The sequence below is a fragment of the Corapipo altera genome, unplaced genomic scaffold (assembly GCF_003945725.1).
Source record: "Corapipo altera isolate COAL_440 unplaced genomic scaffold, ASM394572v1 46, whole genome shotgun sequence".
NCBI classification, from domain to species: Eukaryota; Metazoa; Chordata; class Aves; order Passeriformes; family Pipridae; genus Corapipo; species Corapipo altera.
The window spans coordinates 145,399-169,303 of NW_020884883.1; the positions used below are offsets into that span (position 1 = coordinate 145,399).

At 35.9% G+C, this 23,905-nt stretch overlaps 1 protein-coding gene across 1 annotated transcript in view; it reads right to left on the reverse strand.

Moving 5' to 3' along the window:
• Window positions 1-486: 486 nt before the first annotated feature.
• MCPH1 (microcephalin 1) overlaps window positions 487-23,905 on the reverse strand; it is a 121,118-nt gene continuing 97,699 nt past the window's right edge. The window contains 4 exon segments of the mRNA XM_027641083.1: window positions 487-542; window positions 2,158-2,218; window positions 2,221-2,356; window positions 2,358-2,395. Coding sequence (XP_027496884.1) covers window positions 487-542; window positions 2,158-2,218; window positions 2,221-2,356; window positions 2,358-2,395 — 291 coding nt within the window.

The window sequence follows — 23,905 nt, forward strand, 5'->3', positions numbered from 1 at the left end:
GAAGATGTGGCAACATGGGCCTTCAGCTGGCCACAGAGGCAATTGGACTAGAGGAACCTATAGGATTTGTGGATCTGCCCTGGTAACACAGCTCCTGCTGACTACACCAGATGGAGCTCAGGCATGCTCACTCACACTGACTGCACATCTTCTAATATACACTGTAACATGATCAACTTCACTTAATGATTAAATAATATCTTTCCACTCTCTCTGAGTGAATAATGATTCATTCATTTTAAGTCCAAAAATCTTCAACAAATAAATAAAAGCAAGTTGACTTTTATTAGGGAAGTACTTTATTTCAAAAACTAAAGATTTCAGAAGATGAACTCTTGTACAAGTATTAAAAATGTAGAAACAATTCTCCTGAATTTATGAATATGTAACTTGCATTTTCATAGAAATTTTTTTCATAGCTTATTTTTTTGTTGAATCCAAACTAGGCATGTTTCCTTACAACCATATGGAAGCTCTTGAGTTAGCTCACAGCTGAAAAATGTGGTTTTACTTGGGACATATTGTATACTGAGTGATTGAATCTAAAATAAATTAAAAAAAAAAAAAGCAGGATTATTTAAGATAAAATGAAAAGAAACAGAGGATAAAGCAACCACGTATTTCAGAGCAATTTCTGTTATAAAATAGTTTGGTGGGGCTGAGAACCCAGAGAGAGAAAACAAACGCAAACAGTGAAATGATAATAGTGCAAGCACTTACCATTTATTAAGTTTTAAAAAGGTGCTGCATTATTGACCTATACACTTTTTATTCTGGTCAACCTTAAGTGAATTACTTGGCAGCTGCTATTAACAGCAGAAAGCAGATAACCACAAACCAACTGGATTGCAACAGCGAAGTGTCAAAGATTAGAAAAAACTTGAGATCTGATTTATTTGATTAAGACAGCAATTTATAGGTGACATTGTTCATCCTATTGTGTACACAGATGCTGAGGAAGGGGCAGAGCTTCAAAGACCTGTATCATTCCTTTAAAGCATCATACAGAAATGCTTCTTTTTTCTGAGCTTTGATGATTCATCATTAAAACAAGCTGGATGTTGTATAACCGGGTCTTGTGAGTGGGATATAGCAATTAGAAAAGGCACCATCAGACTGCAAAAGTGAACTGAGAAATTTGTAAAAGCCACAAAGAATTCAGAGTAATTTTTCTTTAGCAGATGGACATGCAACTCCTTCAGTCAACTGATAAGCTGAAGGTGTCTGCAGGCAGCTCATGAGATCTTGGACCTGGGGTGAGGCAGAACTTCATGAAACCAGTAGAAGAGAGGGGCATACCACATGAATCACATGGCACTTTAGACCATTACATTTGCCCACCTGGAATTTATGATTGGAGTACTACTACAGGAAACTTTTGTGTTTAATTTACTCTTATTTTTAGTCCTGCAGAAACCTCTGGTTTCCTCATCTGGTCACTTTCTTTTACCACCCTTGCTCTTAAAAAGTCTTTGAAGACCGAGAAGGGCACAATAAACAGTGCCACCTCCTTATGGCTCTCTTGCCAATCTTCACAATTTTATCTTATACCTTAAGTAAGCATGAAATAAAATTTACATTTATATGAGTGTTTTTTCCCTTATCGCTCGCTTTTCCTTTCTTCTTTAGTGGCATTTTCTTTCAGGTTTTAAGTTATATGATCTTATTTTTTCTCATATGAAGAAGGTCCCTTTTTGAAAAACACCCTTGTCTGAAAAAAGAGAGACTGTCAGACTGTGTCGTGAATGAGTTGGAAAAGCAATAGACTAACAACTCTCAGAAACTTAACAGCAGATTTTAAAAAGAAACTTTTTGCAAGTGAAATACAGACTGCAGAAAATTGTCTTTCAGATGTGCTGTACAGGATTCAGGACAGATTATCACAGGGTGCCGGTTACCATATTTCAGTAGTGCTATGCCAATTTATACCACTTACAACCCTTTCTTACTGCACCTAAAATTGAAATACATGCCATTTTAGAAAGTACTCTTAGCTGTAAGAGAAAGTCCTGACCATGGAGAGAACTTTCCTGAAACTGCTGTAGCAGTTAGTTCTATTTTCTTCCCTCTGTAACCTCAATTCAGTGACCTATTTATGATAAATTTTTGAACACATATTCTGCAATATTTTACATAAGTTGAAATTTAGAGTCTTACCTAATACACATGTTTATGATAAATATATTAATTCCTGGTACTTCTTTCCTTGTTTTTTTTCTTATAAAGATTTTTTGCCTGATGTGAGGCTTTACATATTTTCCCCCCTGACAGCTGTATAAGTTCAATGAGCTTTTTACAGGGTGGTTGACTGGTAGGAGATATAAACATGACAGGTTGGTTTGAAAAGATTCTGCTAGTATTTTCCTCTTGATAGGTGACGCTGAAGTCTGCAGATCTGTATTTGAGGAAACAAGAAAATTTATTAACCAATGTGTTACATTTTCACTCAAAGTAAAACTAATCCTCGGTTTCTCTAGTCCAGAAAAAAAGAAATATAATATATGAGTAGGAACTTTACTTTTTCAAGTGTATCAGAAATTCTTGCGTAAAATATACAAAGAATTTGCTCTACTGGATTGATACAATTCCCAAACCAGAGTTTGAGAATATTTCATTAGAGGTCAGACAGTTTAAGTATAAAACTTCTTAAAGCACTTGACAGTATTATTTTTCACCATAGTCTTACATTCTTATGTTTATAGCACTGGCCATCATACAGAAATATTAAAGGATATTATAAATTATGCAATACTCTTGCAGCACTAATACAAACCGTGATAGCCTTTATAATACATAGTGCTCATTGGTTCATATTGGTGAGCTTTACAAATGGATCTAATTCAGAACTTAAACTACTTTAGGACCTCTTTACCCCTCCTGTGCTCCACAGATACCAACTGTTTCTTCTCTCAGATGTATAAAGTGACACAAATGTACCAGCACTCAGAATAAAACATTTAATGTAGGCCCTTTTGTCTCCAAAACACGAAAAAAAGTTCTCTATGAATGCTGTGCAGCTTGTAACATTTGATCATTATAATAAAAGCCTGCTTGATCTATATAAGGCAAATTTTCTTCTCTGTATATACCAGGCAGGATAGTGCTTCAGCATTTAAAGCCATCTCCTTTAGCCATAATGTGCATAAAAGCAGTGCATACAGCAAATGTACACAACATGGTATACAATATAAAGTTTTCATACCAAAATTTAAAACAAAGCAAGTTTGTATTTCTTAGAGCAAGGCTGCCATTGACCTGCTATAGCAACATATGTAACAGGTCTGATTCTGTATCGCTTGTCAAAGTTTGGAAAATTTATAGAATCACAGAAGATTCAGAGTTGGAAGGGATCCACAAGGATCCTGAAGTCCAACTCCCTAGTGAATGGCCCACACAGGGATTGAACCCACAACCTTGGCATTAGCACCAGACTCTAACCTACTAGCCAGTCTCAGAGGCTGAGATTGGAGTTAACAGTAAGATGACAACAAAAAGAAATGTTTCATATTATGTAGTGCTTGGAATTTTTCATACAGATGACCAACATGAGCATAGAGGAAAGGTCACCTTGCATATATCTGGTTTATATGAATGTGAAACTGTAGTCAGTGAGAAGGTGTAACTGGAACAGTGGAAGAAATTACCTGTTGGGTGGATTCCTTACTCCAAACCTGACACAAACATGCTGTGAAACCACAGGCTCTTTGGAAGTCAATGCAATAACATATATGCTGGGCAGCCAAAGTGAGTCTGCACCTGGTTTACAGGGGTTTGTAAAGCCAAACAGTTCCATGGCATGTTCGCAGATAAAAGTAAAGCCAAACAGTTCCATGGCATGTTCGCAGATAAAAGTGAATTGTCTTAGCACTTCTGATCAATTAGCTAGAGCTAGAGCAAGCATATGCAAAGTGTGAAGCCCATGCTAACACAAGACTTTGTAGCTCAGTGGCTCTTTGTCACTGGCCTCTACTATTCTGGGGCATGTCAATCCTCATCTGAATTTTGAGATATCCATCAATAAATAATTCAGCTTTCTCTGATCATTAATTCCTTGACTGATCTCCTGAGAATAAAATTAGGTTGATTCTTTGGGTTCTGAGTTCAGTAAGTTATAAAGACAGTGACTGCTATGGTTGAAGCAGGCCAAAGAGTCTCAATCACAATCCAAGAAATACCCTATATTTTTTATTTTCTATTTCTCTGTGAACTTAAGTTTATGAATGTCATGGCACCTAATCCTGTCTCATGGAAGTCAAAGAGTTGCTAAATAATTTTGTTGATCACAGTGTCAATGGAGAGTTATATTGCAGATTTTGGAGGACCCAATCTCATTGAATATATCCAATGGCCCTTCCTGTAAATTGGCACCCAGTACCTTACACACATGCAGAAGATCTGGTTTTGGACTCAGTGAGTACTGCCTACCTCCATCTGAGCAGAATGCTCTTCTATGAATCCCAGTCTGCTGGGTATCTTAATGTCACAAAGACCAGAAAATTATTGATTGTACTTTTTTAACATATAGTATCAGATTTAGAATTCACTTGCTGATGGATCTTGTGAGGTTTAGAGGCCATGATTACTCTCTTAAAAGGGTACTAGGTCAGGAACATAAAACACTCTGCAATCTCCAGTGTACGGAGCAGTGTGATTTTGGTATTACTAGGACTGCAATCATTAAATTTTATCAATTTAAAAACTGTGCAATTGTGAAACTATTAAAGTGCTTGTGATAAGCAAGGTCAACTAATTAAAGAGCGCACTATAGTGAAAAATAACAAGCTCTCTGGAACTGTTTATTGGCACAAATCAGATGGAACTGATAGAAAAAATAAAATTACCAAGAGACTATAATACTAGTTTGTCTAAAAAAAATCAGATTTAACTAAAAACGACAGAAGTCACACTGATTTTGTCAGCCTGGAACTCTAAGATTTTAAAGATGAAAATTATTAAGATTGAGAAGCTTTTAACTTAAGAATGCAATTGGATGTGTGTTAGATAGAAGACACCAAATATAAATTGTTGCGACCTGCTATTTCACATATTTTAGGGAATATGATTTAAAAGGGCTAATTGTATTCCCACTTCCTCAAACATTTTTCCTGAAAAGATTTATTTGCTGCCACTGTAATGAAAACTCATTTATATGATACATCTTCCTATAGAAAAAACTGTTGGATGAAATTAATATTAAAGCAAATGTTTATGTAGCTAATCATCAAATAAGGAAATCCAAATTTTAAGGACCCAACAGAGCTCACCTCAGCTGATGTCCACAAATTTTATTTTATATTCTTTTTTTTATACTTTTAGAACATACTACGAGCACCCAGGGAAGTGAAATGCTGACATGCTTTAGAGAAGGTTTTCTTAAACTGCCTTTACGATTTCATCTGGGTGCATTATCAGTGCATTTGAGAGGAGGACAGGGTAAGAACACAGTAGATCTTTGTGGTACCGTCAAAGGAAAGCTTCAACATGCAGTGTCGTATTTACGTTTCCTTTGTTTGGATCACCACCAACACCACGTTCCCAGCTGGCTGTGCTTGGATTTGCTCAAGCACATCGGGTCCACTCACAGGCCACAGAGAGAGGGAAAAATCCCACCCTTTATGTTCAGAGCTCAGAGAGCAGTCTGGAAGGTTAACTTTGCTTTCTGGTCCACAAACCTGAAAGAAACACCTCTGGCCAGTTGCTGAAAGGGCAGCCAGCTGACCACACAGGGTTTGGCGGTGGGATGAGAGGGCACAGCTAAGCTCTTCCCCCTGAATTGACTCAGCTGCCTTCGCAACATCAAAGCCTTTGCAGCACTCCAGGGGTGCTCGCAGCCCTTTGAAACCACACACATTTCACATACGCTTTTACAAATAAATAAATAATTCCTTAGCAGAGACCAAGCCTGGGAAAATATCAGACCCCAAAAGGGACTATTTCCACAAATTGTGTATCTATAAGTCAGTAGTCATGGTTACAGTTTTGTCAGTGCCTATTATAACAGACAGCACCAATTTTCCTTTCCAATCATATTCTTTAGCAGATGGATAAAAACCCAAAACATTATAAAAGCACCTATTTAATCTTTTTGGTAAGATTCTAAGCATTAATCTCATTCTTTCACTAGCTAGGTGAATGGCAGGAAGACACCTTTTACATGCATGCATTTCTCATAAATGTACCATTAATTTAGTTGTTTGTTTGAATGTATGTTTCAAAAAAGAAAAAAAAATCACTGTTGACAGAAGTAAAACTTAAGGAGAATGTATGATAAATAAATAAAGCCTTTCTTCCCTGTAAAGAAAAAAACCCACAGAAAACATTTCACCAACTGTTGTCCCTCCTGTGACTGATTTTCAGTCCCCACAAGCCGAATGAGCACATACCATAAAAAACCCCAAACTCTGCAGTTTTGTCTAGAACTTTATGAAAATATCTTGTGCTGGGTGAGTTGCCAGAACAAACACAAAACTCCATAAAAGTCCAAGGGTGTGATCTTTTCATGAGGCTCAGGAGATAGCTGTCAAGTGCCACAAAGGTATTATCTCTGAATAAATACCTGAATTCATGCAATATGTAAGAAAATAATTATCCTAGATGTAACTGGAAATTTTTAAGCATTGAAACTGCTAATTTCCTATATACAGTACACAATTTTCAGTGTCCAACTTCCATAAAATAGCACTTGAAGAAATTTCCAGTCTAAATTGGTATTAGAATAATAGTATTTCACAAAACCTACATGATTATGACTTATTACATTTAATAGAAATTGTATTTGTAGGCTAGAATTGATAATGTGAAGTATTACCTTCAAAAATATATACAATGTAGCCATCTTTAATGATTATACATCTGAAAATTTGTGCATGCATTACACAATGTATGCATTATTAATCTTTATTACTAATTTCAATTGCTCACCAGAGATAAATAAATCTACAAAAATAAACTTTTGATTTACTTTATCATTACTATTTGACCCTTTAATATAGCATTTACTGAACTTATGGAAAGCTCTAATTATGCCTTGGTTACTGTTACTTGCAAAAATAATAAATATATTCTATTAAATGCAAACAGCAGAAGATAAAATTGCAGACACAAGTTTGAAGGGAGAATATTGTATATTTTTTGGTTTATATCTATCCAAAGACCAAGTATTATTTCATTTGAAGTTGATGAGAAATCGTTCATTTTCACTAAAAAAAATGATCTGACTGTTGAAGTCTTATGGATTAGTTCATCACTCTGCAACTAAATGACTGAAACTCATAAAATTGATAAACACCAAAACTCACAAGGTTTATGGTTTCATAGTGTTCAAATTTATCAAAAAAAGACATATAAAATAGCATATCCATTTAATATAGTTGAGTGGTGTTGCTGGGGAAATATTAAGCTCTGAGATTTTAATATTCATATGACAGTATGGTTCATTATACTGGCCGAGTAATATTTATATTTTCAGTTACTGTAATTCTTTATGAAGCCCTCGTGAAGGACGAAATCAAAATTACAACTCCATTAGGAAACATTACAGTTGCATGGTGATATGCATTTTCAGACAGTCCATCATTTAGTAAAAATTTAACAGAAAAACACATATGTGGAATCCCATATACATGTAAAGATCAAGGGCTCACACACATCCACACAAGTGGAGCACCAGCCTGCTTCTGATAAAGAGGAGAGTATTGCAGTGTGCAGACTTCTGAAAGTACAGTTGTCCTGCAGTGAGGAATTTGCAGAATCTACAGGACCCTACAGGGATCAAGGAGGTTTGTGTTAACAATGCAGTACTGCTGCAGGACAAAGAAGAAATGCTCTCTTTTTCATCTTTATAAATATCAGGTTTAATAGGATAGAAGCAACTAAGCAAACAGCAACTCTATTTTTGTAGGAAAAATATGTGGCATACATTTTCTACTTAAATAAAAAGCTCATCATTTTAGTTTGCTTTCTCTTATTTTAGCAGTTTGCTGATTTTTTTAACGTGTTGAGAATACCAAAATTGAAAGAGTATTCACTAAAGACTTTAAAAATTACATTGAAATGCTGCACTAGATAAATAAATTGGTGCTCTCCGATATAAAAAGGAGCATGCTAAGAGCTGGAAACAACTTTCTTCAGCAAGCTGTTCCTCAGCTTTGAGAAATCTTAGATAAGTTCATGGAATATCACACATATGCAGGACCTCAGCTGGTTCAGGCCATACTACCATACTACATCTCAACAGCACCCAGAACCTTATTCCACTCTTTGGTATGACATGCATTTGTTACTGCTAGCGATGTTTTCTATTCTCAGAGCAAAACTCAACTTGCAACATTCGTTAATTAATTGCAAATATTGCATCCTTATTTGTGACTATTTATTGAAACAATGCTTTCTCATTGGTTATCAATATCCTTTGGCTAAAACAGAAGCTCTTTTTCTGTCAAGTCAGAGAAGCATAAGCCTTCAGACAGAAGTGAGAACATACTTTTTGAACACTTGATAAGGCTACATCAGCACCCCAGCATGTGTACACACCTGTAGATTATGTACAGGCAAACTGGGTGTAGGTTTCTGTGGTAGAAGATGACTGGTGCCCTGAGCCAGGAGCCAGAAGTGAAGGCAGACAGAGTGGAAAATTTGGTCCAGAAAAAAAGAAACCTTTGAAGTTTGGTCTTGAAAAACAAAAAGGAAAGTAAAAGAAGGAGAAATGGCATACAGTCAAGACTGTGTTATCTGGAAAGTTCTTCAAAACTCAGTTTCTTCCCCTCCTCTGATAGTCCTTCATGTAAGTGTTTCCTGGCCAAGGCGAGGGCCAGGGGAAGAACACTTGAATCCAGACAATTTAGCTGATATTATTTCTTTCTACTGTGTTTTGGCAGACAACTTTGCTTCTCTCAAATCCCACAGACTGATAAGAAAAGTTAATTTCACCAATTTATTCTCTGGAAGACCAAGTCCAATGGGAACACTGCATGAAAATGTTTGGCAAATAAATCTACTGTTTGGCTGATATTCAAAACTATACTGAAAGATGCTTGAACATTTTTTTCCGGTGTAGCAAATTTTTACAGGAAAAAAGATAACAAATTCACTTATTTTTAGTTTAATTTCCTTGTTTTCCAGAGGTAGAACTATTTTTAAATACTATGTAATATCAATGTAATCAACTATAGATTAATAAAAACAAACCAGGGTAAAACAATAAATCTTTTCACAACATATATACAGTCAAAACCCACTCTGATAATATTGTAAGAGGTGGTCACTTTACTATAACTATTTGTTTAGAACTTCAAAAGTATACTGAAAGAAATATATTTGCATTTGGTTTCAACAAAAACTAATTATTTTTGAAATTAAAAAAAATCCTTTCATTAAAAATTAGCTGAAAAAGGGAGTATTTTTCAGGATTAGAAATTAAAACCTTTCTTCAGAAATACCTCAAAACTTGTCCATCCTTGGTTTTATCTTATTTCAAGAGAGCTTAAGTGACTACCAGAGAGTGATGAGAATGCAAATTACAATCAGAAACTTATGTCAAAATTCTGCATATAATTACCAATTGCTCGAATATCAGTAAAGAAGCAATGTGCCACGCATCACGTAAGTGGAGTATGAGTGTGGCACATATGACTCTGAGTCCTGCACCACTGGCATACCATGAGGGTTACATACAGGACATGTGACAAGCCCCCAAGAATCCCAGTAAAATTCAAAGGCAGAAATCTTCCACCTCCATACACAGTTTAGTCCAATGCTTATCTTCTCTCACAGTCAGAAAGCTATCTTTAATAATATAACCAAAATCATCTCTGCTGCATTTTCAGCCCGTTATTTCTTGTCCTAGTGCCAAAGGACATGGAGAACAATTTCTTCTTTTCCTATTTGAAACAACCTTTTAAATATTTGAAGACAGCTATCATGTCTCCACTCAGTCTTCTGTAGACTAAACAAACACAGTTCTTTCAGTCTTTGCTCCTGGGTCATATTTGGAGACCTCTGATCATTTTATTATTCTCCCCTGGATTCTTGCCAATGGATCCACATCTTTCCTGAAGTGCAGTGCCCAAAGCTAGACATGGTATTCCAGCTCAAGCCCCACCACTGCTCTCTGTACACTGCAAACAATTCATGTCTCTTGTGCTTAGCATGCCTGTTAACACATCCTGGTGTGCCTGCTTCCTTATCTGGGTATGACAGAAGTTACATATATCAGTTTGGATCCTCTACTGAGTTGCTCTTTGAGCAGAAATATTGCATTGCGAATCTGCAAGTGATTATTTCTCCCCCTTTGCACTTGTCCTTATTGAACTCCATCAAACTTATCTCTGATCATTCCTTCTATCTCTCAGGGTTATTTTAATTACAATCTGTTATAGTTTGGCCCTGGTGGCAGCTAGGCACCACACAGCCATTTGCTTCCCCACTCTGTGCGATGGGGGGGTGTGGAAATTCAGAAGGGTGAGAATGAGAAAACTCATGAGGTGAGATGAAGACAGTTAAGTAGTTAAAGAACTTGCAGTGTCAATCCCCAGTTCTACTACTTTAGGTCATGATTAATCAAATTTTCCAGCCTAGTAGCTTAGCAAAATCCTAGACAAAAAAATGCAGAGTATGGATGGGATAGTTGTACCATCTATGCCAGTGGTTCCTACGTGGCCTCATTACAGGAATGACCAAGAGCTCTCATGAGCATATATGAATCGTCTGTGCAGCAGATCTAAGTAAGCCACATAGAATCTACCGTTTTGTATCTAGCATTATTGATAGGACTCTCCAACTAATTCAGTTTTTAAATGCATGCAAGGTCGTATGTCTCAAACCCACGAAGGAAGTAAAGTAAGAACAGAAAGTTTTTTCCTGTAACTCATCTGACAGTTGAACAAAAGCAGTTGAGACAACATGCAAACCAAGACAATCTCATCCTCCAAATAATTTGCTTTAGACAACCAGCCATAACTTTAAAAGGTATGTAATATATACAGGGACATGTTTTTCCTCACAGCTGACAAAGATCTATTCTTGCTGGATATATCCTCACAAGACCTTTGGCAAAATGCTACTTACATTCTTACTGGTCTAGTTTAGTGCAATTTTGAAACTAATCTCTTGGTCATTCCCATTGAGCATACTTTTTGTTCCCACTGTGGAGCAGCCATTGGAGCATAGACTGTACTCTGTTTGGATGAAATACACTAAAAGATGTGATCAGTTCAGGGGAGCAGGCTGGAATGAGCCCAGATCCCCAAATATGTGTTGTGTGCATGGTGCTCTTGGCACCAGCTCATGCTCTGCAGATCCCTTTCCATTTGCCTGTGTTACTGACTTATAGACAGGGGCACAAGTGAGCACAGAGTCACTCCTTGCAGACGTAGTGGGCTAGTGATGTAGGTATGGGATACTTCTTTCAAATGGAATTATTACCTGCACTCAAATGACCTCAACTAAATGTAGCCAATTTTATAAGTTGCCTGTATTGGTATCTCATAGTTCATTCTCATATGGCAACAGGAAGAAGGAAGATTACTTGCATCTTGGCATTTATTCCCTCATCTTGCAACCATTTACCCATGTTTTACATAAAGTATCCTTGAGGTTTATTGAACTCTCCCAACCCACATAAGGCAAATTGTCTATTGTTTTGTTTTGTTTTTTTTGCTTAGGCAGACTAATAGCTATTGCATGAGACCAGTATGTAATCTAGGAATAGGTTATTAATTTCGTCAGAGTAGTTTAAGGAATGAAGTATTAATGAAGTAAATAGCAATGTTTAATCATATGGGAGTAAACACATCTACATTTTCACAGACTGAAAGAATACATTTCCAGATAACTATATTTCAGTGATGAAAGACCACACTGAAACAGAAATTCCATGAGCTAATAACACACTGAAGTTCATGGAAAACAACTTGATACTCCCCATGGTTAAATACTACAAATAATGAAGACATGAGATGTGGAAGCCTAGTATTTGCATTTAAAAAAAATTCTAAGCTCATTTCAACTACCTTAGACTTTTCAAATATTGAATCATTTTGGACTCTCCAGCTTTCTTTTTTAATCAACACAGGATATTGTTCAGTGAGTTTCAAGAATGACATTTGTTTTGCTGGCTTAGGGAAGTGGGGAATCCTTCCATTCGCCTTTAACAGTAAATGATAAATCCAATGCTGTCAACAGATTTGCTATACCTGGCAATGTGCAGATGAATAATGCTTTGATAAATAAAAGAGTTTTCTGTTCCAGTAATAACAAAGTGAGTGATCTTGTTGAAAAGAAAAGCCTGGCAAATGTGAAGGGTTACACAGATGCTCCCAAAAGGCTCGTTTCCCAAACAGTTGTATTAACCCACAATAAAAGTAATCTTAACATTAAAAATAATTCCTAGTTTTATCTTTAAAATATGAAAATGTGAGTCCTCTTGCTGTGCCTCAACAGATTGAAACGTTTTAAGTGAAGGCAGAATACATTATCCTCTCTACTCTTGTTTTAGCTGAATGCCACTGCAACACTCAACAGTAACTCAGTGTGTGCCAAACATGAATATTTTTAAGTGTCATTTGAGTTTTAAAGGCTACAGTAAGTGATGGGAACACAATTGTCTTGGGAATCTACAAATAACTTTAAAAAAGCTCATAAATCTAGCTTTCATGGTTTGGTTTTCAACAGCTTTATGAAATATGTCAAAGCTTGAACACAGTGAGTTAGTTTTCCTTCAAATTTTTTAGGCTTGACTTTTCTCAATCTTTTTTTGATATGCTGCAATGAGACAAATAAAAAGGACTTCACTTTAAAAAAATCAGGCATCAGCATATTAGGTTTTTTTAAAGTTGCTTTCTTATTTTAATTTTTTTTTTGTATCAGCAGAGGAAAAACTAAGTAGGGCAGCCTAAAGTATTCCCTCATCAACAAAAACATAAAATGTTTCTGTTCAGCACCCAATATATTACAACATAACAGACCACATATTAATGAAAAAGTCATGTATAATTAAAACCTGTTTTTTCTTCAATTGTTTAAAAAAGATGCATGGTAATGATGAAGCACAGCAGAAACCTGGAGAGCTGCATTCAGAAGTTCCATGCAAACCTCTCTACTTACAGGAAAACACATGCACTACACTTATAATTAGCAGGAAACACTTGGTTTTTAAAATATGAACTAAAGGTTCAGTTGAAATTCAATGTTCAACAGAGAAAAGTCTTTAAAAATGTCTGAGAATTACAAAAATAAATCCACTCAAAGATTACCTGGCATCACAAAACTGGATGTCACTGCTGTGGAATGCTGCCAACTGCGAGACTAGACCTGGTTGGGGTTGCTTTCAGAAACTCCAGAAAGAACTGCTGACATGATCAGCTCTGCTCTACAACTTCCCTGAGCAGTACTGCTTGGCAGGAATACTTCTTTATGCATCATAACATCTCTTCTTCACTTAATCTATATCAGAAACTGGAAGAAAAGATCCCATAGGAAGCATGGAAAGCAAAGTCATTTAATCCTTCAGCACTGGGAGTAGCAAGAGGAATTGCCAGCATATACACAACAAAAAACCCCCCAGGTGTTTAAATATTTGACCAGGTGCTTTTTGTCAATTATGTTTTAAAATTACCAGTACTCAAGAAAAGTTTGTTGGAGAACACCACTTTCTTCATTTTGATATCTCAGTTGTTTCTGTGAGTAAGAAGAAATTTGGAACATGTCTTATTTAGAATAGAATTGTATTCCTGATTAGGATTTCAAATGCATTTGGGATTTCAACATGTAATAACTTTTCTACTTTTTTATCACTTATTTCTAGTTTAGCTCTTTTTAGTGACAGAGATGATGAAACAATATTAATTTGACTGATTTTATATTTGCATGTGATCTTGCAGAAACTATTTTAATGAAGATAAAAGGATGACTCTACAGGTGAAGCTATTGAAGTGTAAATCTGAAGTGGCAATGCAAAATCAATTCACAAAAAATTCTAGTTCTGTTTACTGAAAATGTAATGATGATCTACTAAAAAACTTTTTTTAAGAAAAGAAATATTCTTGTAAATTCCTTTTGGAATTTGGTTTTGTTTTAAATTTGAGCCTGCCAGCTATGATACAGTTAAATACAGAGAAACAGGCGGACTTATTATGGTAGTGGACTTTCAGTGACTTCTTATGCTAGCTGGGCAAAGTTTGTAGGGTCAAGCTGCTGACCCTGTCCTCCTTTCTTAGTTCCTTTCCTGTATTCCTACCATTCTTCATCTAAGAATGGTGCAGGACAGAGAGGCTACTACTTTCTAGTCTGTCTGGATTTTTCCTGAAGTGCTTTAACTTTAGTGAAAGCAAAAAGCCTTTTCAAGAGGTTATCCTTGCATAAGCAAGCAGTTACAATTTGAAAACCAAAGGATACTAAGCCGGTACTGTACATAAAATATGAGCAACTGGGATTTGAGCTTAAATGCAAGATAAATACTCTAAAGCACAGAAACAGTCATGATCTACAAGCAAGATTACTAGTTATTTTCTAGTCAAACATCTGGATAGCTTAGATAAAATACAAATGCTCAGTAACTCCTCTCCTGCAAACTAGTTTTCTAGTAAAAGTATGTAAATAAATATTTACCATATCTGGCTCTGTCCAGAATTCCCACTAAAATCAGTAGGAATAAGGCGGGTGTATCAGGAATACAGCTTTAGTCCTGTAACAATGTAAACTACCATGATGTAACAGAAGGTACTGTTGCTTGCACACATACTATACTGAAGTATATACACGGAGAATGAGGAAAAAGAACCTGATACAGCTATCCCTGCATAAGGGCAAAAGTTTAAAAATGCACACTCAGTGCACTCGTGTCTGTTTTTATTTTAAAATTCTATTAACTTTAAAATTGAGGAGCTAACATGATAATTTTAATGCTATCCATGGAATTTTTTCTCAAAATTGCATTACTGGTTAAAGTGCTAATGCATTTGTCCTTATGCTATGGACTGGTACTGGGAGAGCTATAAAGCCATCATCGCTCAGACTGTTGATGGAGGAAAGAACTTACTGCACAACACTGGAATACTCCTGGGGTTAAACAGAGGAACAGTAATGATGGGATTTGGAGGGAATTCAGTAAAATCCTTCTCATTCAAAGATGGCCAGTGTCATGCAGACTTTGAAGGAAGGGAAAAGCTAAGTTGTGCAAGAGAAGATATTCACTTAAACTCCAAACTGTTTTTTAAAGATTTCACAGTTAAACAAAACTACGTGGTATCATCACACTCTGTTCTGCTATATAACAGACCTCTTACTACAAACAAATATGACAATTAAACATTAAATAATCCCACACTAAAACCAGTAGTTTTATCAATTACAACCTTATCACAGCTGATTACTTTTCCAGTTTGCAGTAAAGCTGAAATCAGGTATGATATGACGAGAAGAAGGAAAAATAAGAGTACTTTGAGTAAGTAAGTTTTATAGTATTTCATAAATGAAATTAACACATCAGGTTTCTTCTGCTCATTAAAAGCTGAATATATTCACTCAGACACACTCCGGTAGTGCCAGCATGATATAGTCACAAAGCATGAACATCAGGGTGACAGCTAAAAAGCAACAGAGAGCTTTGCACATAATCTAAAACTAAATCTGTTTGTAATTTCCTTCCCTTTGTTAATTGAAGATTAAAACTAAATCAAGGGGAAACCTTCTATGAGGCTACTTCCAACAACAGATGACTCAACTAGCACCTGAGAATTTGTTGTGCTTGTGTGTACTGAGGTTCTGAACTTCCTGTTTCAATAAAATACCAAACAAGTTGTGTTTCCTTTACAAATAAGCTATTACATCAAACTCCGTTCCTATAATTTCAGTTTTTGTCCACATTCCAACATTTTCTTTGGCAAATGTAGAAACATTCTAATTAAAGAGAAGAGAAAAACAAGCATCATTCATCATGGTAAGAATGAATGCTCAAGAGAACATCCTTACTGGTTACTTTGTTCATTCAGTTTAATTTGGCTTTTTAAGTGCACTTAATTATGGAATGCAGTTCTCTGAGATGAAACATGGATAACAGCATTTCCACTAATAGTGTCTCATGAAAGCTATTGAAGGTAATAATCAGTTACTCTAATGCCACACAAATGTAATACAACCTGTGAAGTGATTCAAAAATATTTTAAGAATACTTGTAATACGCTGTTCTCTGACATATAATTGGATTTTTTTTTAATAGAAATATTCCTATGTTTTCCTCAACATGATTTACAAGATAAGAGCAATAAGAATCCTTTACAATATCCTCTTTCCTTAGTTTTCAGTTTTTGTTAATGTTTAGATTCCAGATGAAAGACTTCTGTCTACTTCATTTGCAATTACCATGAGAAAGACAAATTCCCATGAAAAATTAAACACCAGACCTGCAAACACAACATCATATAATTGTCTGGTTAGGTACAATACAGCCTGTATTTGACAATGTATGTGGTTTCTTTCCTAAATTTATTTAATCATACAAATGGAAGTGCTGATTTACCAAGGCAGAAGTTCAAACTTAAAATAACATTATAATAGGAGTTATAATTAGTCAGACAAATGTAATTTTGAGTAACTGAAGTAACTGTTGCTAACAGGTATTCATGTGCACATGTATCCTTGTGGAAAGCACTGCTTCTTTTTCTTATAAACTAAAGATAAGTTCTCCAGTATATGCAGTTAAAATCCTAGACAGCTGCTCAGGCTTTTTTCCTAGACAAATCTGAAATGCAATAGAAAAGACATGCACTGTAAATGGCTGAAGCCAACAGAGGATGCTGAAAACTTCTGATAAAAGAACCACTACTACTTCTGCAACACCCTCCAAAGACAGCACGAAAATAGAAATAGTCCAGTTAATCCTGGAAAAATCCTAAATTTGAGAAATGATCTCACCAAAAAAGGAGAATGATTTGTGGGTGTTGGTTGAGAATAAGCCAGCAGCTCCAGAGCACTGGTGTCATGCTCTAGGGGAAAGCGCACAATAGGAGATTGGATGGCAGTGTGTGCCTGCAGCCCAGAAAACCAAGAAAGCTAACCATAACATGGGGTGCATCAAAAGCAATGTGGCCAGCAGGTTGAGGGAAGTGACTCTGCCCCTCTCCTCTGCTCTCATAAGACCCCACCTGGAGTGCTGCATCCAACTCTGGGTCCCCCAGCATAAGAAAGACATGGATCTTTTGGAGCAATTCCAGAGGAGGCCACAAAGATGATCAAAGGGCTGGAGCACCTCTCCAGTGAAGACAGGCTGAGAGAGCTCACGTTGTTCAGCCTGGAAGAAGGCTCCTGGGAGACCTTAGAGCACCTTCCAGTACCTACAGGGGGCTTACAAGAAAGCTGGGGAGAGACTTTTTACAAGGGCAGTAGTGATAGGAAAAGAAGGAATGGCATTAAGCTGAACTAGGGCAGGTTTAAATTAGATATTAGGAAGAAATTCTTTACTGTGAGGGAGGAGACACTGAAACAGGTTGCTCAGAGAAGTTGTGGATGCTCCATCCCTGGGAATGTTCAAAGCCAGGTTGGATGGGGCTCTGAGCAACCTGGTCTAATGGAAAGAGGTGTTCCTGTCCATGCTGGAGGGGCTTGAAGCTTGATGACCTTTAAGGTCTCTTCCAACCCAAACCATTCTATGATTTATGATTCTATAAATATCAGGAAAAACCCACAATAAACTAAGAAGAAACATTGTTGAACTTCATGTCAGATGAACCACTGTGTGTCCTTCAGCATCTCCTACGTGAGCAACCAGCTCAATCTACACCACACAGAGAATACAATGGGATCACACTATGCTACCACTTCAAGAAGACTATTTTTTGTTTTATTAGCATGAGTTGAGCCACACTAAAAACTCAATGGGATGCGACAAACAGAGCTTGAAATAGTTTTTCTTCTAAGCCACAATCAAGTCAACTATATAGTTTCACATAGCAAAATTTTGTGCAAAACATCGTAGTTGTCTACCTCCTTCATGTTAGACTAAAACCAAAATTTCAATAATAATATTCAAGAAATCTGTAGAGTTTGGCATTGCTTTGTGTTGAAACTTCAGATGTTTCAGACACTTAAAATGTACCTTGATTCAGGAAGGAATCTATGAGGCTAGGCAAAACTTTTGTTATATCAGTAAAATTTTAGGACAAGTTTTTCAGTTTTAATATGCTAGCAAGGACCCCTTTAAGCTAATTCTGCAATGTTTATTTCCTTCCATTTTAGGGAATTAAAAGTTAGTACTACACAAAATTTTTACACTTTTTCCCTGGATTGCCCAAAACTAACAAGTTTAAAAGTTAGATATTAATTAACAGTTACTGTTAAAACAGCCAACAAAAATCCACCCCATTCAGACTACCTATAAAATTCCCATCCCTCAGGCATATTCCCAATAAACTTCTCTCTCTACAATAGATTTAAAAGTAGACATGCCATGCAGCAAAGACTATTGAGAGTCAGCAGAATCAGGCTACCTCAAATAAGCTCCACAGGTAAAAGTCTGTCATGTCAACCACTGCCAGAGTTTTCTGCTTGAAATGAACTTGATAAAGCCCCAGGCCACAAATAAATCTGGTAGGATGCAATATGGGTAAAATGTGACCTTTCAGTCAGACTGGGAAAAAAAAAGGATGGAAGTATTCTTCTGTAGCTTTAAAGGTCTCTGGTCCAGACACTATCTTTTGTTTTGAATTTGTACAATGCATTTAGATGCAAAGTCTGGTTTTATGTTCAGTGGAAAATAATGAAAAATACTACCTTCGTAATAGTAATATATTGACTAGCAAAGTGAGGCTCTTTTATGATTGCAGCCTCTGGGACCAGCTTTGGGCAAATATTAAATAATACGTTTTTAAAATTATGAATTTAGATGATCTTTTAAATACTTCTGATAAATAACTTCAATACAAGAATATAAATCACTGTAAGAAAAACATGACAGTGGAACTTCTTTTCTTTGAAAAATCCCCCAAGGTCTACAATCTCATCAACACATAATAATGGAATCTCATCAACACATAATAAATCACAAAACAGTAATAACAAGTACAGAAGTATGTCTATATATAAAAATGTATACCCACAAGAAAAAGAAATCAAAAAAAATGCAAAATAAATCAGCTGAAGTTGGAATTTGGTTCGGCAACTATCTTATGAATACATTTCAAAATTGAATTTTTTTTGGAGCAAAGGTATGGGAGTTAGAAATCAAAGGAGTCCATTATATCACTGAAACTAAGATTAGCAGGATGAAATTTGGCATAGGTTCATGGAGTATTTTCTCCATATTATCTGTGAATTACTTCAGCCTCGATTTTGGAGGACAGAATGCTGCTGTTAAGACTGTGTCTTAGACAAATGAAAGTGTCTGAGAAGGGGAGCTGTATCAGCTAAAATATACATTCTAATGCTCTCAGGAGATGTAACTGAGAATTCCATTCATAAAAATACCTTATCAGGTCTGTAGGCCATGATCCTACACTGTAGAGACCTTGTCATGGACTTCAGTTTCATATGCTCTTCCAAGAACATGAATAGAGTTGCAATACCACCTTTTGCCTATAAATAAATGAAAAAACAGCAAGGAATTTATTAAAAATAAGGGAACTTTAATTAAATTACTAAGATTCACTTTTACTGGAACCATTTCATGACACTGTTTTGAGGGAGTCAGATTTATAACTAATTTTATTGCCTGGATGTAGTGTACTACAATTATAATAAACAAAAGCCAACAAGAGCGTCTCAACAGCTGTCTCCACTAAAACTGCTAGACTAGAAATTTTACCTTCCCAACATAAAGAGTCTCCACAAAATTCCACCATATTTTGGCTTCTTCAGCTATTCCATCTAGAACTATTTCAAATAAATGATAATATAATGATAAGGGCAAATAATCCAATAAATTTTTCCTCTTATAAAACAACGTTTCTTGATAAACCCATTTTACTGCGCTACATAGAAGTAGTTCTTTACAATTTCACCTTTGAAATAAATGGAATGTGTTTTGGACTGACAGCATTTTAACCATTACAGATAAACACTGCATACAAGCCTGATTTACTGTTATGCAATAAAATATACATGAGCAATATCCTTCCACCATAACAAGTGTGAGATTCAAGTAAGACAAAGCATGATTGCTGAAACTGTAGGTATGTAGCCCCCATGGGGTTTGAATGGCTTAACCAACAAAAAAATCATTGATGTGCAGAACCCAGGAGGTTTTTTAGCTCATATTGGTCTCATGAATCACTCACTCTTCCATTTCATTCATATAAGAAAGATGGAACACTAATTTTTCTGCATTACCATCTATACATGCAATAAGTTTCACTCATGAAATACTGAACATGTACAGAGAAAACTTTTTTACTGAAGGATAAAAGTATTCAGATGGCAGTGACTAAAACAACCATGATTTTTCTAGGCATTAGGATAATATATATTACTTATCCCAAGAAAAGAAATATTAAAGCTAAAAGCTGATTATTAACATTAAGCACTTTTGCAAAGTGTACGTGACCATCTGCCAGCAAGCTTGTAATGATTCATACAGGCAAACACAATCACAGTGTAACATCACTAGAAGAGAAAAAATCCACAAAGGCACATAAACTCGATCAGTTTTTTTTCTACCATGGAAAAAAGACCAGAGTAAAACTCTAACTGTGTTTTTTAATGATAGTACAGTTTTCCCAAATGCTGATTTTCTAGAAGTGCAAAGTTACAGTTAAGATGATAATGTAAAAGTAGAATGTGTTACAATTGCAGCAAACCAGAATTCTACCAAAACTACACCAACAGAACAATAGAAACCTCTGTTTCTCTTAGCAATGAATATTGGCTGCAAAGATGACTGGGCCTGACTCTCCTCTTCTTATTACCTATACATTAAGTTCAGCTTTCTTACTGCAGGCTTGCTTGCTCTTCTGGTACCTTGTTATCACAGTATTTCCCATATAAGTATATGGAAACACATCCTAGTGTTTCTTTTCATTTAAGGATCATGTCCTCTCAAGAAACTTGGAACAAAACCCAAAAGTAAACAAACAAAAACTGCAGTTTAGGTTTATGAAATGTATTCTATGTTTGTATTGCACAGAAAATTCTTGGCTGGAATCAGCCATCCTGTCAACACTTAGCACCTTCTTTTAGCAAAAAAATTTACATTCACTCATTTTTCATGTCCGTGTTATCCAAACCAATAAAATGCAAAGAGAAAACTGGTGTCATACATCAAAATTACAAGCAAAGTAACCAGCGAAAAGTTTGTGACCAAAGTGTATGAAGGCATCAGGATCCTACTAGTGAGATATATGAGGTCATCATGGTGTAAGCAAGACTACAGAGTGGTAAAAAGGAATTACAGACAATGATTTTTATACCAGAGAATTAGCTATGTAGCTACAACAGAATTCTTTTTAGCAGCTAGCGTGGTGCTAAAGGTTATTTGTAAGTCATTGCAGGACATGATCCTGTGCTCAAGTGCATAGATCAAGTACATCAGCCAGAGAAACCACACAGGTGGGTGGGGGTCCTTCCCAGAATGGTTCCTGAGAAATAATCAGACGCGCCCATAAAGTCCAACAGGTTTTGGAAACTCCTCTTGGCTATTTTGTCTGCATAGGCTATGTATGTCTGAATGTACTACATCTTAAAAAACAACTTTTGGATAAAATTGACCTTTTGACTCAGAATGTCTTTGTAAACTAACATTTAAAGGACACAGTCCACAAAAAAAATGACACTATGTCTTCCTCCTTCCAGTTTGAGCCAATTTCCCTGGTATGGAAGCAGGATGTACTTCAAGTTCTCATGTCTTCACTGGTAATAAAGGATAAAATTAGTGCCAGGCTCAACAATCTATCTTTATTAAATAAAAATAGTAATTTACGTTCTCATCCTGAATATATGAAAGTTCCTTTCTTTATTGTCTGTACAATGTATCAAATTAATATAGGGATTATTCTGAGTTTCACAGATGTAACACAGGCAAACTAACAGCGGTAGAGTATTAGAATATTGGAGAAGCAGCATATGACTTGCAGAAAATGATGACCTTTTTTGACCTAGTACGTAAAGTGAGACAATGCCAAGTAGGTGATTTATGCCATCTCTCGTAATGTAGTTAATACTTAAACCATGATAAATGAAGGTAAATATTCTCATGATTCCTTCTGTTAGACTGGGAGTTGAAGGGCTTAAAAAAAATCCTCCACATGAATTAGCCTGCATATTATAAAAGTGCTACTAACAGCCACAGTATATTTTAGTAAGTGAAACCTGTGACTGTGGATCATACTGTAGGCAGGACACCCAATTCCAATTTAATTTGAAGTTTTCCACAGCATCAAAGGTATTGAGAGGACTTGTTTCTCACTAGGTATAATAAACACGTACATTCTAATATGAAGGGGTTTAACAGTATTAGATGTATAAATAGATACAAGAAAACAAAGTCTCAAAAGCAAAGTCAAATAAGTTGATGTTATCAGTATTTACTTTTACATTTTGGAGATGTGAAAGGAAGGTCTTACAATGGGACTTTCAGGGGAATTCAGATGTCTAGGACTGCTAACTGAACTACACAGAAATTAGGATCCTGGCTTCCAAAATCATGCTAAAAAATTATGGTTTTTATTTATTTGCTGCATTCTATTGCCATTTTGCAGAGTAAAATTTTCATGCTTCTGTAACCATGAGGAATAGAACTATTTCTCCCAAATTGAAACAATATTTTTTTTTCTTAATCTAATTAGTTGACAATCTAGGATGTAACAGACCAAAATGGCTGAGTAACCTAAGAATTGGCAACACTAGTATGGCCCAAAACAAGGTAAGACTTAATTTTTACCCCAAAACTGTTTAGCAAATTTATAACATCTGCCATTTACATTTCAAATACAACCTAAATTACTCATGCATGTAACATATTGAAATGCTCTTATCCTTTTCCAAGCTAATAGATCAGAGATACATTCTTACCTAAAGATACAAAGGGAGACATACTAGGATTTTTGGAAGACTCTAAGCCTACACTGAGAACCTCTGAAAATCTGACATTCATTTATGCATATTAAACATTTTAAAGTTTTGACCACAAAGGATTTTAAAGTACAGAATACATGGCTATTCCAGCTCAGATACATTGTTAGAAGGTGACTGTAACAGCTGAGACCAGAGTAGAATATAAAAATTAGAAACAGAATAAGGATTTAGAAATCATTTATTCCTCTGGTTTTGTTCTCTTGCCTGTATCTTTTCTTTCTTTCTGCTGAGCTTGGCAGGTGTCCCATGTACCAGGGGATGTCCAATATTACACAGTCAAGTCTTGTGTCTCATATGAAAAGCATATGGAGCATGGCTTTCCACATATTTTCATTGAAACCAGGCTGTTTTTCAGATGCCTAGTAAGCTGGGAAAATGGCACAGTGCATACATGGATAAAATCTGCGTGTACAGCAGATGCAGTACCAATTACAGTGTATTTGATGTCCATATGTAGAGCTGTTACACAGTCCCAAACTGTCCCAAAATTCAACATTTAGTATTCAGGATTCACAACTCTACTTTTATAACAGAAGATTAACTAAAAAAAGAATAATTAAAAAAAAAAAAAGGACAAGATAAGAAACTCCCTTTTCCTTATTTCTAACCCTGAACACCTCGCATTCTGTTTGCCTTCTTACTTAATTCCCCTAGCTGTAATATGGGGCAGTACTTACTACACCATCTGCCAATTCACTGTTTGGGAACAGGTGCTCCTTCTGACATGAAAGAGACAGAAAAGAGATGGAATTTGATGATCGAACATTTAATGAATTTATGAACATTGAGAAATCAATGAAAGGGAACCAAGTTTCACATAGTGCAAAGCCTGATTCTCGTTTGGACCAGA